General features: G+C 41.0%; 1 protein-coding gene across 1 annotated transcript in view; it reads left to right on the plus strand.

Moving 5' to 3' along the window:
- Positions 1-11,302: 11,302 nt before the first annotated feature.
- Positions 11,303-15,787, plus strand: part of tll1 (tolloid-like 1) — a 60,736-nt gene continuing 56,251 nt past the window's right edge. The window contains exons 1-2 of the mRNA XM_067585033.1: positions 11,303-12,479; positions 14,132-14,618. Coding sequence (XP_067441134.1) covers positions 14,438-14,618 — 181 coding nt within the window. The 5' untranslated portion in view covers positions 11,303-12,479; positions 14,132-14,437. The remainder of the gene's footprint in view (positions 12,480-14,131; positions 14,619-15,787) is intronic.

The following is a 15,787-nucleotide window of genomic DNA, read 5'->3' on the forward strand; positions in this document are numbered from 1 at the left end:
CGAATAACAAACCGGGGCTCGGTGGTCCAGTTGGATCCACATGGAGAGCCGGCGCTAACGTTAGCTGGGAGGCTAGCAGAGCGTTAGCCGCAGCACGACCGGAGGGACACACAGCCAGCTAGCCTTCGCTAGCCTCGCAGCTCATGTTAGCCCTGGCTCTCTATGTGGAGCACTGAGCCCCGGTTTGTTATCCGGGTTAAAGTGAGAAGAAGCAGGGGGTCTGATGGGCAGCTTGAGTGAAGTGGAGCCTACGGTGGAAGCACCGGGACCGTCAGGGTGACACAGTCCATCAAGGGAAGCACAGTCAGGCGGCGGAGGAGATGGCGACATATCGGCCTCTCATAATTGACAGAATTCGCCGATGCCGATATTTCATTTAGAGCTTTTATCGGCCGATACCAACGACGTGCTGATAATATCGTGCATCCCTAGTTATTTGATATGATGTTGAACTACAACACGTTCCTCTGACATTGCACCCCCCCTTTTTTTCTACTAGCATTAGTAAATGCTTAACACAGTCCTTAATTATTTTGCTCTTCATTTATTTTTTCAACTGTAAACCAGACTGATTACACGTGATGAGCTGTAAAACAAAAAGAAGCAAAGAGAAATCTGACAGGTTATTATTAATATAAATGTGTTACAGACACACACAGACAAATCTGAGTGACTGTGAGTCTGTATGAGGCCAAGTTTGTCTGAAGTTTTTAATCCAGGGATGGTTTGACTGTGTACATTCTCTGTGTATATATCTGTAATGCTTTCCCTAAAGCAAGAATCCATTGTTCCCTAACTATTCATCCCCGATGTACAAACACACACACACACACACCGAGCAAGGGTGGCACTTTTAGTCCAACTATGCGGTTGAATCAGCTGTTTTAGCATTAGATGCTAACTCTGCAGATCAATGGCCCCAGCGGCCTATTAGTCATACCGGCCCTATTAGCATCTGCTATTAGCATCTCCTCATCAATACCATTGATCAAGCTGCTCTGGCCTCAGGACAGAGCGGGACACAGAGGAGACCTGGTGAGAGAGAGAGAGAGGGCAGGATATTCATCTGATCAGAAAGTCAACATCAGATATTAGATCACATTACTGTAGGTGATGATTTTTTAGATATACACATAACAAGTTTGTGTCATGCAGCTCACAAGAAGAAAGAAGAGTTTCCTGAGATTATGCCATTAATGAAACATGATGACAAAGTGTTGACAGTAGCACTGAAACAATTAGTTGATTAATTGATCAGCTGATCGACAGAAAATTAATGAACAACTTGTTGATTATTTGCTTGAGTCAGTTTTTCAACAAACATTTACTGATACCAGCTTCTCAAATGTGACATTTTGCTGCTTTTCTCTGTTTTATAACATAGTAAACTTTATATCTTTGCACTTTGGACTGTTTAACAGACGTAAAAAGGACATCCGAAAGGTCACTTTCTGGTCTTGCTAATCGTGATGAATATTTTCACTGTTTTTTGACATTTTAAAAACAAAACAATTAATAGAACAATCGAAAATCTGCAGATCAACTGTGGGGCTGCAACTGACGATTATTTTCATTATTGAGTAATCTGTAGATCATTTTCTTGATAAGTTCATTAGTTGTTTGGTACATTAAATGTTAGAAAATGTGAAAAATGTTGATCTCTGTTTCCCAGAGCCCAAGATGACGTCTTCAAATGTTTTGTTTTTTGTCCAGAACAGCCCACAACCCAAATATATTCAGTTTACTGACATTGAAGACTAAAGAAATCAGAAAATATTCACATTTGAGAAGCTGGAATCAGATAATTTGGACATTTTTCTCTCAAAAATGACTCAAAACAATTAATTGGTTATCAAAATAGTTGTTGATTAATTTAATAGTTGGCAATTAATCAATTAATGGTTGCAGCTCTAATCAAATGATACTGAAAATAATCATCAGTTGCAGCCTTAGTCATTAATTTTTTTTAGCATTAATGGAACATTGTTAGCAGACTTCTCAGTATGAACAGTATTTAGGTAAAAAATCTCCCTTCAAAAGTAAAAATCTCCCAACAAGAAACCCTTGTTTTCTGTTGTTTTTCTTGTTCATTTTTATGACATGAGACAATATTATATTCTAAAATTGCTCAGCAGCACAGATCATCGTAGACAACAGGGACTTTTTGGAAGTATTAGATTTTTAATATACCAAAGAGGAATATTTTTGCGTAGGCTTTCTTGTTCATAGCTCTCTTTCAAAAACTTCACATCGACGCTGGAGGAACAGATGTTCATTGTGACAGCTGTACGTCTTCCTTTGTCATTACCTCTTTGATCCTGCAGATGACAGTAGTGTGCTGATGACCTGACAATCACTGAGAGAAGATTGTCCCTAAGGGGCATTGCAGCACAGTTTACTCAAAGAGCCAAATCAGCCTCTGCAGTCCCTCTGTAAGGATCCACAGTCTGGTCACAGACCGTTATTTTTGTGTGGATTTAAGCTCTTGCATCATAGGAAGTGGCTGTTGTTAGTTGTGGAGTTTGTGGACTCTGTGAATGTTCCTAATTAGGGAGTGTTTTTCCCTTCAGAGCCCACCGACTCTCAGAAGTTCAAAGTGGCTGCGGGCCCATCTTTTCAACAACCTCATCTAACTGGAAAATTGTACTCATTTGGGCAAAAAAGTACATGTAATCTTTTTCATCTGATATGTAAGAAAGGGTGAACAAAGTGGACTTATTGCCGTGAGAACAATAAGAACCGTTAAGAACACGAAACAGTACATCTCCTCTTATCTGTGCTGTGTGTGTGCCTTACATTAAGTGAGTGCTTGGTTACTTTACTCTCAGTTAAGAATTAAATAAGGCCAAAGATCAGTGGAGCAAACTGCCAACAAACAGTACGACAGTAAGACATCACTGTAAAAAGCACTGCGTCATTAAAGCAAAAGTCATAAGTAAAAAGAACATTTTTAATAGCTGTGAAGTACTTATATTTATTTGGTAGATTCTAAATAGTGTCAGTTTACTTGTACTCAGTATTCATATGATTTTAAAGACTTATGTTCTTATTTATTTCTAAAAAAAAAATAATTTTCTCAGTGTTAATCAGTGTAATTACTGAATTAATGAGTCAGTTAAAATGTGTTGACATCATCAACAACATAAAACAAACAAACCAACAAACAAACAGTAGCTTATTAACACTTCCCAGCATGAACTGAATTTGGGTTAAAGCCTTAGTTTAGTTTTTCCTGTTAGATTACAGGTACATGACACTAGAGCTGCAGTGATTAGTCGATTAATCGATTAATCAATCAACGGAAAATTAATCGCCAAGTATTTTGATAATCAATTAATCGTTATGTGTCATTTTTTTAAAGAAAAATGTCCAAATTCTGTGATTCCAGCATCTCAAATGTGAATATTTTCTGGGTTTTTTCATCTTCTATGATAGTAAACTGAAAACATTTGAGACATCTGTGGACGTCACTGTAGACTTTGGTAAACAGTGATCGATATTTTTCACCATTTTATGACATTTTCTAGACCAAACAACTAATGACTTCATCAAGAAAAAAACTGACAGATTCATTGACAATAATTGTTAGTGGCAGCTTAGAAGAGAAATAACTCTCTCTACCCCTGTACTCTTTATGTTTATATCAAATGTGCTGATGAGTGGTAGCTACTTATCATGCCTCTGAATTTTTATGTGAAGATGGCTGTAAACTTCAAAGATGAAACTAATGGAGAACTGACTTGAGAACTGCTTCAAAGAACAGAATAGGGTCAGAAAATAATATTGCAAAACTGTACGTAGCTTGGAAATGTTCTGTTATTTCTGTGGCTCTGCCAGTCTATCTCTTTCCAAGAGGTGCATCAAATAAAAGACCTCCGAAGCTCATTCGATCATTTTACCAAATGTCTTTATGAAAGCTGGAAAAAGACTTCAGTTTTTACAGTGTTCCAAAGTTGCCTGTCAGTGCTAAAAAGTCTTTCCTCAGAAAACCAACTGTCTCTCTCTCTCTCTCTCACACACACACACACACACAGACACACACACACACACACACACAGTATAAGGTCTCTGCTGCTTATTTCTACAGTCTCTCTGAAAAGGAAGCATATCTGCAGGGAGCAGAGGCCAGGACGCATATAAGCACACACATATATATACACACACACACACACACAATCCCAAGTTCCCGAAGAAGTGCTGTATCAGCAAGGGGCTACTGTTTACATTTATACACACTCGCACACACACACACGCACACACATACAGCATCTTCGGCTTTCAGCTTTCAGCGAGGTGGTGTGAACAGGAGGATTTAGTCTGTTATGGACTTATTGCACTTATCTGACTGTCAACTGTTCAACTCACCAACATCTAACTCAGCATCACTGGTCTTTTATCCAACTGTCAGCCTCCTTTTGCAGCAATGAAAAAATGCCAACATCAACAAATAATTTAATCAAATCATATCTGGATCGTATCTCTTGCTGAACGAGATGGGAGGGCACTCAGAAGAGGAGAATCACCTGGAAAGACCTGCGGAACATGGAGGCAAACAGGACGAGTTTCCTCATCCGTGCCACATATGAAGTCCTTCCTTCTCCTGCAAATCTAAACCTCTGGCTGGGAGAGGATGCTGCCTGTCCCCTCTGTTCAGTTCCTGCCAACCTCAAGCACATATTGATCAGTTGTAACACCAGCCTAACACAAGGCAGATACTACCAAGTACTGAGGCAGCTGAACTTGAGGATAAAAGAAGAACAACCAGTGCTATGCCACCGAATGCCTGGGTTAACCCTCCCATGTCTAACAACTTTCCTTCAAGACAGAGAGAAAAGAAAAGTTAACTCCTTACATCCAGAGTCAGGTCCACTGAACGGGGGGCCAGGGACTAGAAAATGCTTGTCGACCTAGTCCAGAAACTCACCTTTTCCCTGGAAATTGCCAGCACCAGTCTGAGACCAGATCTAATTCTCTGGTCCGAATCTCAGTGATATGTCTTCATTGTCGAGCTAACAGTCCATTGGGAGGATGCTGTGGCCGAGGCACATGAGCAGAAGAGGCTGCGATATGCCAACCTTGCAGCAGAAGCAGAGAACCAAGGCTGGGACGCCAAGGTACACCCAGTTGAAGTGCAATACAGTGGATTTATGGCCAACTCCATAGCAAAGCTCCTGAGGGAGCTGGGAGTCAGAGGACAGGCCAGCAGGAAGACAATAAAAGCAATTGTGGAGGGCGCCGAGCCAAGCAGTCACTGGCTGTGGCTGAAAAGGAAGGACACCACCTGGGCCAACAGTTGACCACCAAGAGAGGCCAGCAGTTGGCTATGGGACACACACCTGGGTCTGATCAGCCTGCGGTGAGCCTGCCTCAGCTGAGGGTGTATTGTGAGTAAAAGGCTGAAACCCCCAAGGACGCTGAGGTACACAACTGAAGATGTGTCCCAACCATATAACATCCTGTGGTGGTCAACTTTACGCCAAACATCAGGACAACCCCAGTCAAGTAAAGTACTGATCTACAGGGATTGTAACACCCAGTCCTGCTAACCTATCTAGTCTAGTCTCTAAGTTCACTTAAAGTGATATTTCACCTCAAAACACCCTGAAATAAGATAATTCACTCTCTAGAGTCAAGGCAGTGTTTCATCATTACATCTTCATCAAGTATGAAGATGAAATGTTGTAACTGTACTAAATAAATTGTCCTTTTGGTAGCATCTAGTCAGTGTGCGGGCACCTTTTTCTCTTGCCCTCGCACCTGATATCATGTTGTGCACACACTTTCTTAACAGCAACATCTCATTTCGGGCTGCTGTTAAGTGGGCACATAGCAAATGCTGATGTTTTTGAGTGTGTGAATGTTTTACAGAGCCACTGTGCCATAAAGTATGACTCGGATCAAGCTCCTTCCTCAACCACATCATTACTGACTCATGTTTTGTGTACAAGAACTGTTAAGATGCACAATTACACATGCACACTATTATTTTACATTTTGCATTTCTATTTTTTAAATTTAATTCTATCATAATTTTTATCTCCAAAAACAGCGAATAAAATTCAAAATTAATGACGCGCAAGACTTTTCATTGGGTGTCGGATGTCGGTGCACTAAATGTAAAGCTGGAGTCGGGGCACGTTCAGACTGGAAGCAGGTGGAAACACCAACAACTCTTAAGCTAGCTTATTATTATGTATCTAATCCATATGTAAACAGACATGTAAAAACAACTATCCCAGAGAAGTTGAATGGTTTGGTGCCATCTTGCCTATACAGAGAACAAAAGTAAAACCTTTGCTCACCCATTGTATCTGGCAACCTTTGCACATAGCTGGATACGCTTCACATGAAGTGAAGGCCGGATGGATAAACTGCTGTTAAGAAATAGTTACAGCATGTAACCACAAATTGTTGTTCTTAAATTTCTGTTTGTGTCTGCATTAAACAAACAAGCTTGAAGGCCTAGTATTTGTATTTTTTAACTTTGGAGAGAGCCGGCTAGCTGTTTCCTCCCTTGCTTCTAGTCATTAAGCTAAACTAGACTAACCACCTCCAGGCTTTAACTTTGTACTTAACACACAAACATGTAAATGGTATTGATAATCTCACTTCACTCTGGGAAAGAAGGTGAATAAGCGTATTTCCCAAAAATGTCGAGCTATTCCTTTATACACTTTAGGAAATAATCTTCTGTAAGTTAAAGGTTAAGGGGAAATTTCAGAGAATATGTGGAGCAAATTTTATGGCTGAAGCTAGGAGACCTACTGTAGATAACTATGTTGTCTGTCTTGATTTATAGTTGAGTGTTGGATTTCTCCCATTGGTGTCATCACTGCAACACTAAACTGATACATCATGCTTTAGTTATATTCCCTACAGTAACTGTCTTTACATTCTTTCACTCATTTTGTGATATGAGTAATAGTGGGAATGTCTGCCTTGTTTCGTTACTTGATATGAGACTATTCCCTGCTGTTGCTGTGTTACTTTCTTCGATTGAGTGTGATAGAGAGATCATGGCAAGCAGAATGTTAGTGTTGGAGATAGCCTTGCTAAATGTTCATCACTCAAAAAAGGAGAGGATAACTGTGGCTTTTTCAACTTTTTAAATGTTTTATTCACTCTCATCCATCTCTACCATCAGAGAAAATACAAGCTGCCCAAGCTGATCTGTCCTAGTTTTGCTGTCGCCATGTGGCATCTTCTTAACCACCTATAAATCAACCTTAAAAGGTCATGGGTCTGAGACAACTGCCCCTCTAAGCACAGCCTTACATCATTTTATAATCAGGTGTTAAACAAGAGGATATTATGCTGAATTACTGAAACTGATCTTTTATCTGGTATTCATTTGTTTTTCAATCTCTTCCTCCTTGCAGCTGTAGCATCTTCTCACTACAACATGCATCCTGCCTTCATTCCTCTTCTCCCCTGTCGGTAAATTCCAATGGCACAGAGACAAAAGCATTCTGTGTCATCTTTCCCCTAACGCACGATCAGATCGTAAACGTGAGCCACGAGCTGGCACATGCACACCCACACAGTCACGCCCACGTGCACCAACACACAACAGGCAGCGGAGGAGAGATGAAGGTGGAGAATCTGAGGTGCAGAAAAGAGGAAATAAGAACAGGAGAGAGAGAATGGCATGCACAGCTTGGCATTTAAACAGAGGATTTCCTCTCTGTACCTCGTCTTCCCTCCGCTCTCTCTGTTTACATAAAGAGAGACTACTTCACATAGCTCTTATGAGTGTCTGTGAGTGTGTTTGTGCCCTGATGTCTGTGTGTGTGCTAGTTAAAAGATAAAAAGATAAAGTTTCACATTGGATCTTCATGTGTTTACTGGAAGTGTAAATCCATGATTTGTTAAAAAAAAATGTTAATATTCCTCTTAAACTTCCCCTTAAGTTGCTTCAAAATGAATGCTATCTCATATTTTTGTTTATTTGGCAGCAATAAAAATTTAAGGAATAAAACTGCATAGACATTTTTTGGAGCTACTAAACAAGATCTGAGCATTATCATTTTCTGTTTTGCTCTGCTGTGGTGTCAGCAGACTGTCTTCCGGTGGCATTTTAGCCAAAAGGTGATGGATGTCTCTGGCCACCCATTTGCTTCCTCTGGGGGAATTTCATAACACACTTAAGACACTATCACAGTCAGCAGGCCCGAGAGGAAATATAATATTTACTTATTTTATCTTACCTCAGGTATTCTTATTAGGGATGTCCTGATCAAGTTTATTTTGGCCCACATCCCATTCAGAGTCCTCTAATAACAAGTATCTGCAGAGTCCAATCCAGCAGGGCTTCTTATATCTACCTAAATCTTCATTAAATAAGTACTGTATCTGACACAGCTTCTTGATCCTATACTGAAAGTCCTGGTTCAAACCTATTAAGTTAATCAGAGTAAATTATTGAAACATAAATGAAAGTGTAACTGGAGAATGTGACTCCTGAAGGTGACGTGAAGTGAAGAGAAAAGACTTTTGTTGGAACTACATGGTACAAACACAGAGGTCAGCAAAAACAAGATTTTCAGCTTGTAAACTTGATTTTTTGGCCAGTTAAACACACCTATTTACCCATTTATTTGCCCTTTACAGCGCGACATTAGTATCCATTTAGAATCATCTTTCTGACCAACTGGCCTTCTCTCCTTTTAGCCTTTTGGTCTCCACCATCTCCTGAGGAAAATATCTGGCTCTTTAGCTGCTAAACGCTCTTATATGTTCACCAGCTAGTCACTAATTTTGTCAGTCAGACGTTTGGTTCTCGACAGGTAGTGTAGCCTTTTTGCTGAAAACAGTTGCCTGCAGCAGCTGGAAGGTTGATGAACCAAAACAGAAAAGTTGCGGCAGTAAAACCAAAACAAAGACCCAAAAACTCCACAGAGATGAGGAGAACTGCAGGAGAAAATCCTCTGTGGGTTCATCACTACAGGTGACCTCTGTCACATAGCTCATAGGCATTTGATTCCTTGTTAATGTAAAAATATAGATTAAAGTGCAGCTTTAAGTCTGATTCCAGTCAAGTCTCAAGTCAACAGTTTTGGGAAACACTATATAAGTTTCTGAAATGTGAATGCTCCAATGCTTTGGCAGAAGTATTGTATTTAGAGATATACTGACAAAGTGATGATTGTTTAGAACATAGTAGGGCTTCAACTAACATTTATTTTCATTACAGATTAATCTGTATGGTTTGCTCTATAAAAATGTCAGAAAATTGTGAAAAATATCCATCACAATTTCCTGAACCCCAAGGTGAGATCTTCAAATTGGTTGTTTTGTTTCAGCAACAGTCCAAAACATAAAGATATTCAGTTTAGTAACATAAGACAAAGAAATGCTGCAAATCTTCACAATCCAGATGCTGGAACAAGGAAACATTTGGGTTTTTGCTTGAAAAACAGAAGTTTCTATAGATGTTTTGATACATTTTCTGCAATGAAAATTGATTATTACTGGAATACATTACAACTGGCTGAACTCAAGCTATAAACAGCCACTCATCTCCATCAGTGAGAAAGCTAGAGACTTTCAACAACTACCTTTTGATTGCTCAAAAGACAGATTTTGGCCAATGTTTACCTATTTAAAGTTAAACAAGTACAGTGCGAACCTTGTGGACTTCAAGGCTACCGCATATAGAATTGATGGGAAAGTGTGTTTGAGGAAAACAAAGCTAATAATAGTGCTCCAATACCTGCAAACCACAGCACTTGGGGGAGTCTCAGGGGGCTGCTGCTCAGATTGAGGGTTCCTCCTAGTGTGTGTGTGTGTGTGTGTGTGTGCGTGTGCGTGTGTGTGTGTGTGTGTGTGTGTGTGGTCAGTGTGCTGGGTCAGAATGCTGGCGAGGTACTTTCACAGAGTTTCAGAGACGCACTGATCAATAAATGCTTTAAATAGGGACACAAATACCTGCACACAGCATTAATCTCAATACCTGGATCCTATTTAAGAAGGAAGCATTTTGCTGAATAGATTGGCTGGATGAAAACCACACAGAGGCACAGTAAGTGGTTGGAGAGGCCCAAACACCACTCAATGCCTTCCACAGTGTTAATTAGCAATTGCTCAGGAGGGAAGTCCAGACCACAGACACACACATAAACACTCACACACATTATGTTGTATAGTGGTTTTTCCACAGAGTTCCCCAAGTTTTGGTTTATTTAGTTTTAGAAACTTTATTTTGTTTGGCTGCCCACGCACAGTGACAGTAGTAACACTAACACACACTCCAGCACATATTCCAAGAAGACATTTAGCTCAGGGAGCAATTTAGCCACAAGGTAAGAACAGCGTGTTTAATATGGTTTATCCATTTATAAATAAAATGCCTGAAAATGGGACCAATTAAACGGACAATAAATTTGAAATGAAACTTTAATGATTAACGACTGTGAAAAAAATACAAATGAAACACAACCTTATAACTTATGTCAAGAACACAACAAGCAAGTATCACTTGTCATTTCAAAGGTTTCACAATTGTGGGCACGAAAACCTCCCACGTCTTTTCTGTGGAACATCAGCATCCGTATCCAGTCACTTTATAGAAAACTAAAAACACAAAACCTTCTAACTGAAGTATGGTTTGAACTCTGGTTATTTCCTCCAAAAACATTTTTCTAATGATTCAAGAATCAAACCATTATAGAACCAGACATTTCAATAAATTTCTTAACCATGTTCCTGTCACTGCATAAAACAATATAAAACAAGGCACCGACCACAAAACACAAATCTTGCTTACTTTTTTTTCCCTGGGGAATTGCAACCTGAAGCCTTTTTAAATACAACAGTAACATTTTCTGATCTCATATATTTATATAAGGAAATAATTTATGCCTGTTTATTTTTGCTGAGAATTTCTCATCTTTTGTCTTATAATATGAAATTCCCTCTGCACTTAAAAATGTTTTGCTTATTGTTGCTTCACTGTGCAAGATGTGAGTTTGACACTAGAAGGCTGTTTTTACATTCATCTGTTCACTTTAAATCAAAACATGTGCATATACAAGCATGATGTGTGACATCACAACTAGTTTGGAAGCCAATTGTGGTCCAGTATACGGCTGTGACAAGTGTGATGTTGAAACTTGAAACCTCCAGTGCACATACGCTGAGAATGTGAAAGAGACAACTTGTCTCTAACTTTTGAAACAAAAAAATATTTGCATATTCATAGATTCTGTATTTTTCAAGAAACTTTATTGTGGAAAAACCATATCAGACATAAATTAATCAAAACATTCAGAGCAAGAGTATTTCTATATGTCTTAAAGGATAAAGCTGCATGGCGATTTTCTATATTTTTCTTATTAACAACTCTCATGTGCAGAGCCAAACCAACAATAAACTGATTGTGTGTGCATCCAAAGCCTGATCTATCTTATTCCTCTGTGCTGTAGACCTCCTTTGTTGTCCAAAAACTATTAAAAACATGTTAATAAGCTACACTGTTGACATGTTGCCCTAAAAATTATGGCAACGTTAGTTTGTTTAGAAAAGAGATCATGTTTTAAGTCTCCAGAGAGCAGTTCCTTGTACGGCAGACACCGCTGCGTGAGAGTTTCGCTAGCTTATTGTGCTACATAACACAACCTCTTGACATTGAACTATATTCTATAGTCTAAAGTCAAGAGGTTATCATATGTAACAGAAGTGAAGCTCTGTAAGCAGAAGCGTCTGCTGTACAAGGAACAACTCTCCTGAGAGTGGAAATCTTATCGCTGTTATTTGTCTTTGCTGTTTCTAAACAAACTACCGTGATGCCTTCAGGGAAAATTAATGAACATGTCACCCAGTGCAGCGATGTGGCTCACTGACATGTTTTTAAAAGTTTTCGGACAGCAACGGAGCTCTAGACACAGAGGATTACGATGTATCAGGTTTTGGATAAACACACACAATGCTTGTTAGGAGGATGAGTTCATTTTGGTGTGGCTCTGCACATGAGATTTGTTGTCAATAACAAAAAACTAAACATCCAGACATATCCTTTATAACACGTATAGAGGGGTTCTGTAAGGTTCAGGTCGTCACTTGTTTTTGGGGACAAAGATGAGGAGCGAGTTGCTCCACACTAAATAAATTCCGTGTGTGTGTGTGTGTGTGTGTGTGTGTGTGTGTGTGTGAGTGAGTGTGTGTGCGTGTGTGCTGCCTCCAGGGGATTGTGTCCATGCTTCGGGGCGTGTATAGTGGACAGCTTGCGGCTGGATTGATAGAGTGACGTCAGCGCGCCGCTACCTCTCCCCGAGGGCAGGATTAGTCGGGAGCAGCAGAGACAGCGCTCCGGTAATCTCCCGGTAATAAATGGGGGGAGACGGGCACGTTCAGAACTGCCGGTACCGACTGATACCGGGGGCCCCCTGAGACTCCTGAGAAGATTCCTGCATTTGAAGCATGATGGGTCGCTTCGTGACGCCGCAGCAAACCAACGCGCACCGGGCAGGTAAACGCAGCAGGTAAGCTGTGCAGACGCAGGGTGAACTCGTCTCAGGAGGATTTACCTTGGCAAGGTGTTCACAGGCTGCACCGCTCGTCTGTCAACAACTGCTGCAGCTTTATTTTTACTGCTCGTGTGTGTGTGTGTGTGTGTGTGTGTGTGTGTGTGTGTGTGTGTGTGTGTGTATAGATTGCACTTCGGAGATTATAGGTGGTTGTTGACAACTTTGCAGTCCGTGCAAAATTAGGGGAAAAGACGCCAGTTGTTGTTTTTTTTTTTTTTTTACTGACTGCAAATGTTCTTTTCTTTTTATATAAACCTTCTATGGTTTCACACACACACAAACACACGGAGTAGAGGTTCATTCACTGCACTTTTGGGTGCCAGGGATGTAGTGGAGGATAAACCCACATGAACTCAGCTCACTCATCTGTTGTTGACCGACCTTTATGACAGATTAGAGGAGACATCATAGGTGAATGACTGGTGCAGCACCACATTAATCTGTCTGTCTGTCCGTCTGTGCACCTTGGAAAAGAAAACAAAGGGGTCAGTTTTCCGACTTTGCTTATCTCACAAGCAAATAAATAAACAAATAATGATATATAAAGAACTGGTTTTAAATAATTGTTTATATTTTCTATGATTTATGATAATTTAACACATTCTCAAACATTCGCGTTATTTTAATTGTGATCACCCACTGAATGCTTATTTTAGACTTTATTTCTGTTCCACCTTGTGCTGCATGTTAGGTTACTATAAAGTACCCCACCTATATCGAGATCGATCCTGCCACATCGATAGTGTTCTGCATGCTGAGGCCTAGAAGGCGCACCTCTTTTTACGCACTAAGCCCAATTAAGTTCCTTAATTGTTTTAATTGCATTTAGGTCTTTAACTTAGATATCTTCTCAATTTTCTCCTTCTGAGGCAGCAAGTGAGGGGAGGAGATGCAGTAGGCAGTAAGAACTGACTTGTCATGACCATAAAAGCATCCTCTATACAACTATCTCTGGGCGTTTTATGGTTTGGTTGTCACCTACTTAGCACCTGCCTCTTAATAACCAGATAACAGCTATCATGCAGCAGGTCTAAAAGGTGATGGATGCTGAAACCCACAGGCCAATTTGTAGCCTCCGTGTTACTTTTACCGCTACCGGTTTTTACTGTAAGTTCACTTTATGTTACGGATCTGTGTGAGAAAAGGTCCAATAAGCTGAAATGATCAGGGCGCGCTTCCTTCCAAGTGTGAAAGAGAAGAGGGACACATGACAACGGCTGCAAAGGCTCAGTGAATAAAGAAAAAAGAAGACAAAAAAAGTTTTGGTTCTGCACCACTTGAGTCGAACAGCACAGGTATGTGGCGGTGTGTGTGTGTGTGTGTGTTTGTGTAGGCGGTGCGCTGGGTTGAGAGAGACAGTACCACTACCGGACACGGAGAGAGAGAGAGAGAGAGAGAGAGAGAGAGAGAGAGAGAGAGAGAGAGAGAGAGATATTGCACTGAGCGAGAGAGTGTGAGACAACAGTGCTGGCTGGAAATATGCGAGGCGGATGTTTCTTGTGTGAGCAGCAGACACACCGCCGCGCGTCTTTGCGCTCACAGATCATCCAGTCCTGATCCCCTCACCGCTTCTCTCTCTCTCCCTCTCTCTCCTGTTTGTCCCACAGCAGCCTCACCTGCGAAGCCACCACCGAAGACAGCGGAGCTCCTCAGCGGACACTTTGCTGACTGACAGACACCGGGACGCACCGACAGATTCTTTCAGTGCACTTTTACCAACCATGGAGGAGAGCCGGGTAGAGTAACTCCCAGCAGCCTATAGTGTCCACAACCAGACTGTCAGAGAGGAGACCGTTCTTCACAATGACCCGTTAAATTCCTGCCGCCGATGCTTTCTCTGGAGAGTGGATTGACCATCTCCTAACAGCAGAGGAGACGAGCAGAGGCCTTTATTCGTTTATTTCAGTCTTCAGATGGACCGAGTGCCCTCGGCACTGGCCGCTAAGATGCGCTGGATCACGCTGGTGCTCGCCGGCTTGACTTTCTGGGGCAAAGTGACTATTTGTAACTGTTTCGACTACGAGGAGCCAGACTATGATTATTATGAAGAGGAGAGAGCGGAGACCATTGACTACAAAGACCCATGCAAAGCTGGTGAGTCCTGAATTTACTCTATTTGAGTTTTTAATCATGAAATGAGATTTTTTTTTTGCGCGTCTGCCCACAGTGATCCGACCCTCTTACCGAGCGCGCATGGCTCAGAGGTGGCACGTGTATGTGTGTATGAGAGATGGCAGCGGGTGTATGTGTGTGTGTGTATGTGTGTGTGTGCGCACTGGTCCAGATGCCGCTCTTTCCTCCCCACCCTTCATAACCGATAAGTCAGCGCCGTATCCTGCGGGTGGATGCACGTGCAGCCTGTCTCATCTTCGAGCTGCACTTTTCACCTCAGAGCGTGCATCACCTGTGGGCAAATTTCTGGGCCCGACAGTGGCCGAAATGCTGGTGCATGTGAGAACAGACTGTGCATGTGCGCGCGTGCATGTGTGTGTGTGTTTATGTGTGTGTCTGTTTGCGTATGTGCGCGCGTGTGTGTGCAGATGTTAAATCAACCATCAACGAAGATGAGAAACAGCTGGACTCAACTGTACCAAAACATACGCGGATGCACGCTCTCTCTCTCTCTCTCTCTCTCTCTCTCTCTCTCTCTCTCTCTCTCTCTCTCTCTCACACACACACACACACACACACACACGCGCGCGCACACACACAGTGATAAAATTTTTGTTGGACATTTAATGACAGTCTGGGAGCTGCTGTGGAACAACAGTTAAACCACGTTTGGTCTCATAATATGTACAGTGTGTGTGTGTGTGTGTGTGTGTGTGTGTGTGTGTGTGTGTGGTTATACTGTATATATTCGAGAGGCAACATTTATTGCATTTACGTTATACATTAATGTATATTGATTGTGTGTCATTGATTTAAATTGCTTTTTATACACAAAAATGTAGTTTTCTTCAATACATTATATTATAGGTCTCTTATAGATGTGTGTGTGTGTCATATCTTTGTGTGCTCCACCCGAATGAACTCATGTTTTCAACATAAAGTCTGGAGATTCACTTAAGATTTTACACAATGTCTGTGTTAAAGTACGCTTTCTTTCCTTCTGTCTTTTAGTATTATGTTGTATGTTTTCTATGTGTTGGCATCATCCATCTGCTGTACTTCTTAGTGTTTGTTATAATTTGAAAATTTTCAGTACCTGGTGCCAATACTTGAATTTCAGTTCAGATACCACTACAATAATTTTTCAATAT

Source organism: Thunnus thynnus, chromosome 3, assembly GCF_963924715.1.
Source record: "Thunnus thynnus chromosome 3, fThuThy2.1, whole genome shotgun sequence".
In the NCBI taxonomy this organism is placed as follows: domain Eukaryota; kingdom Metazoa; phylum Chordata; class Actinopteri; order Scombriformes; family Scombridae; genus Thunnus; species Thunnus thynnus.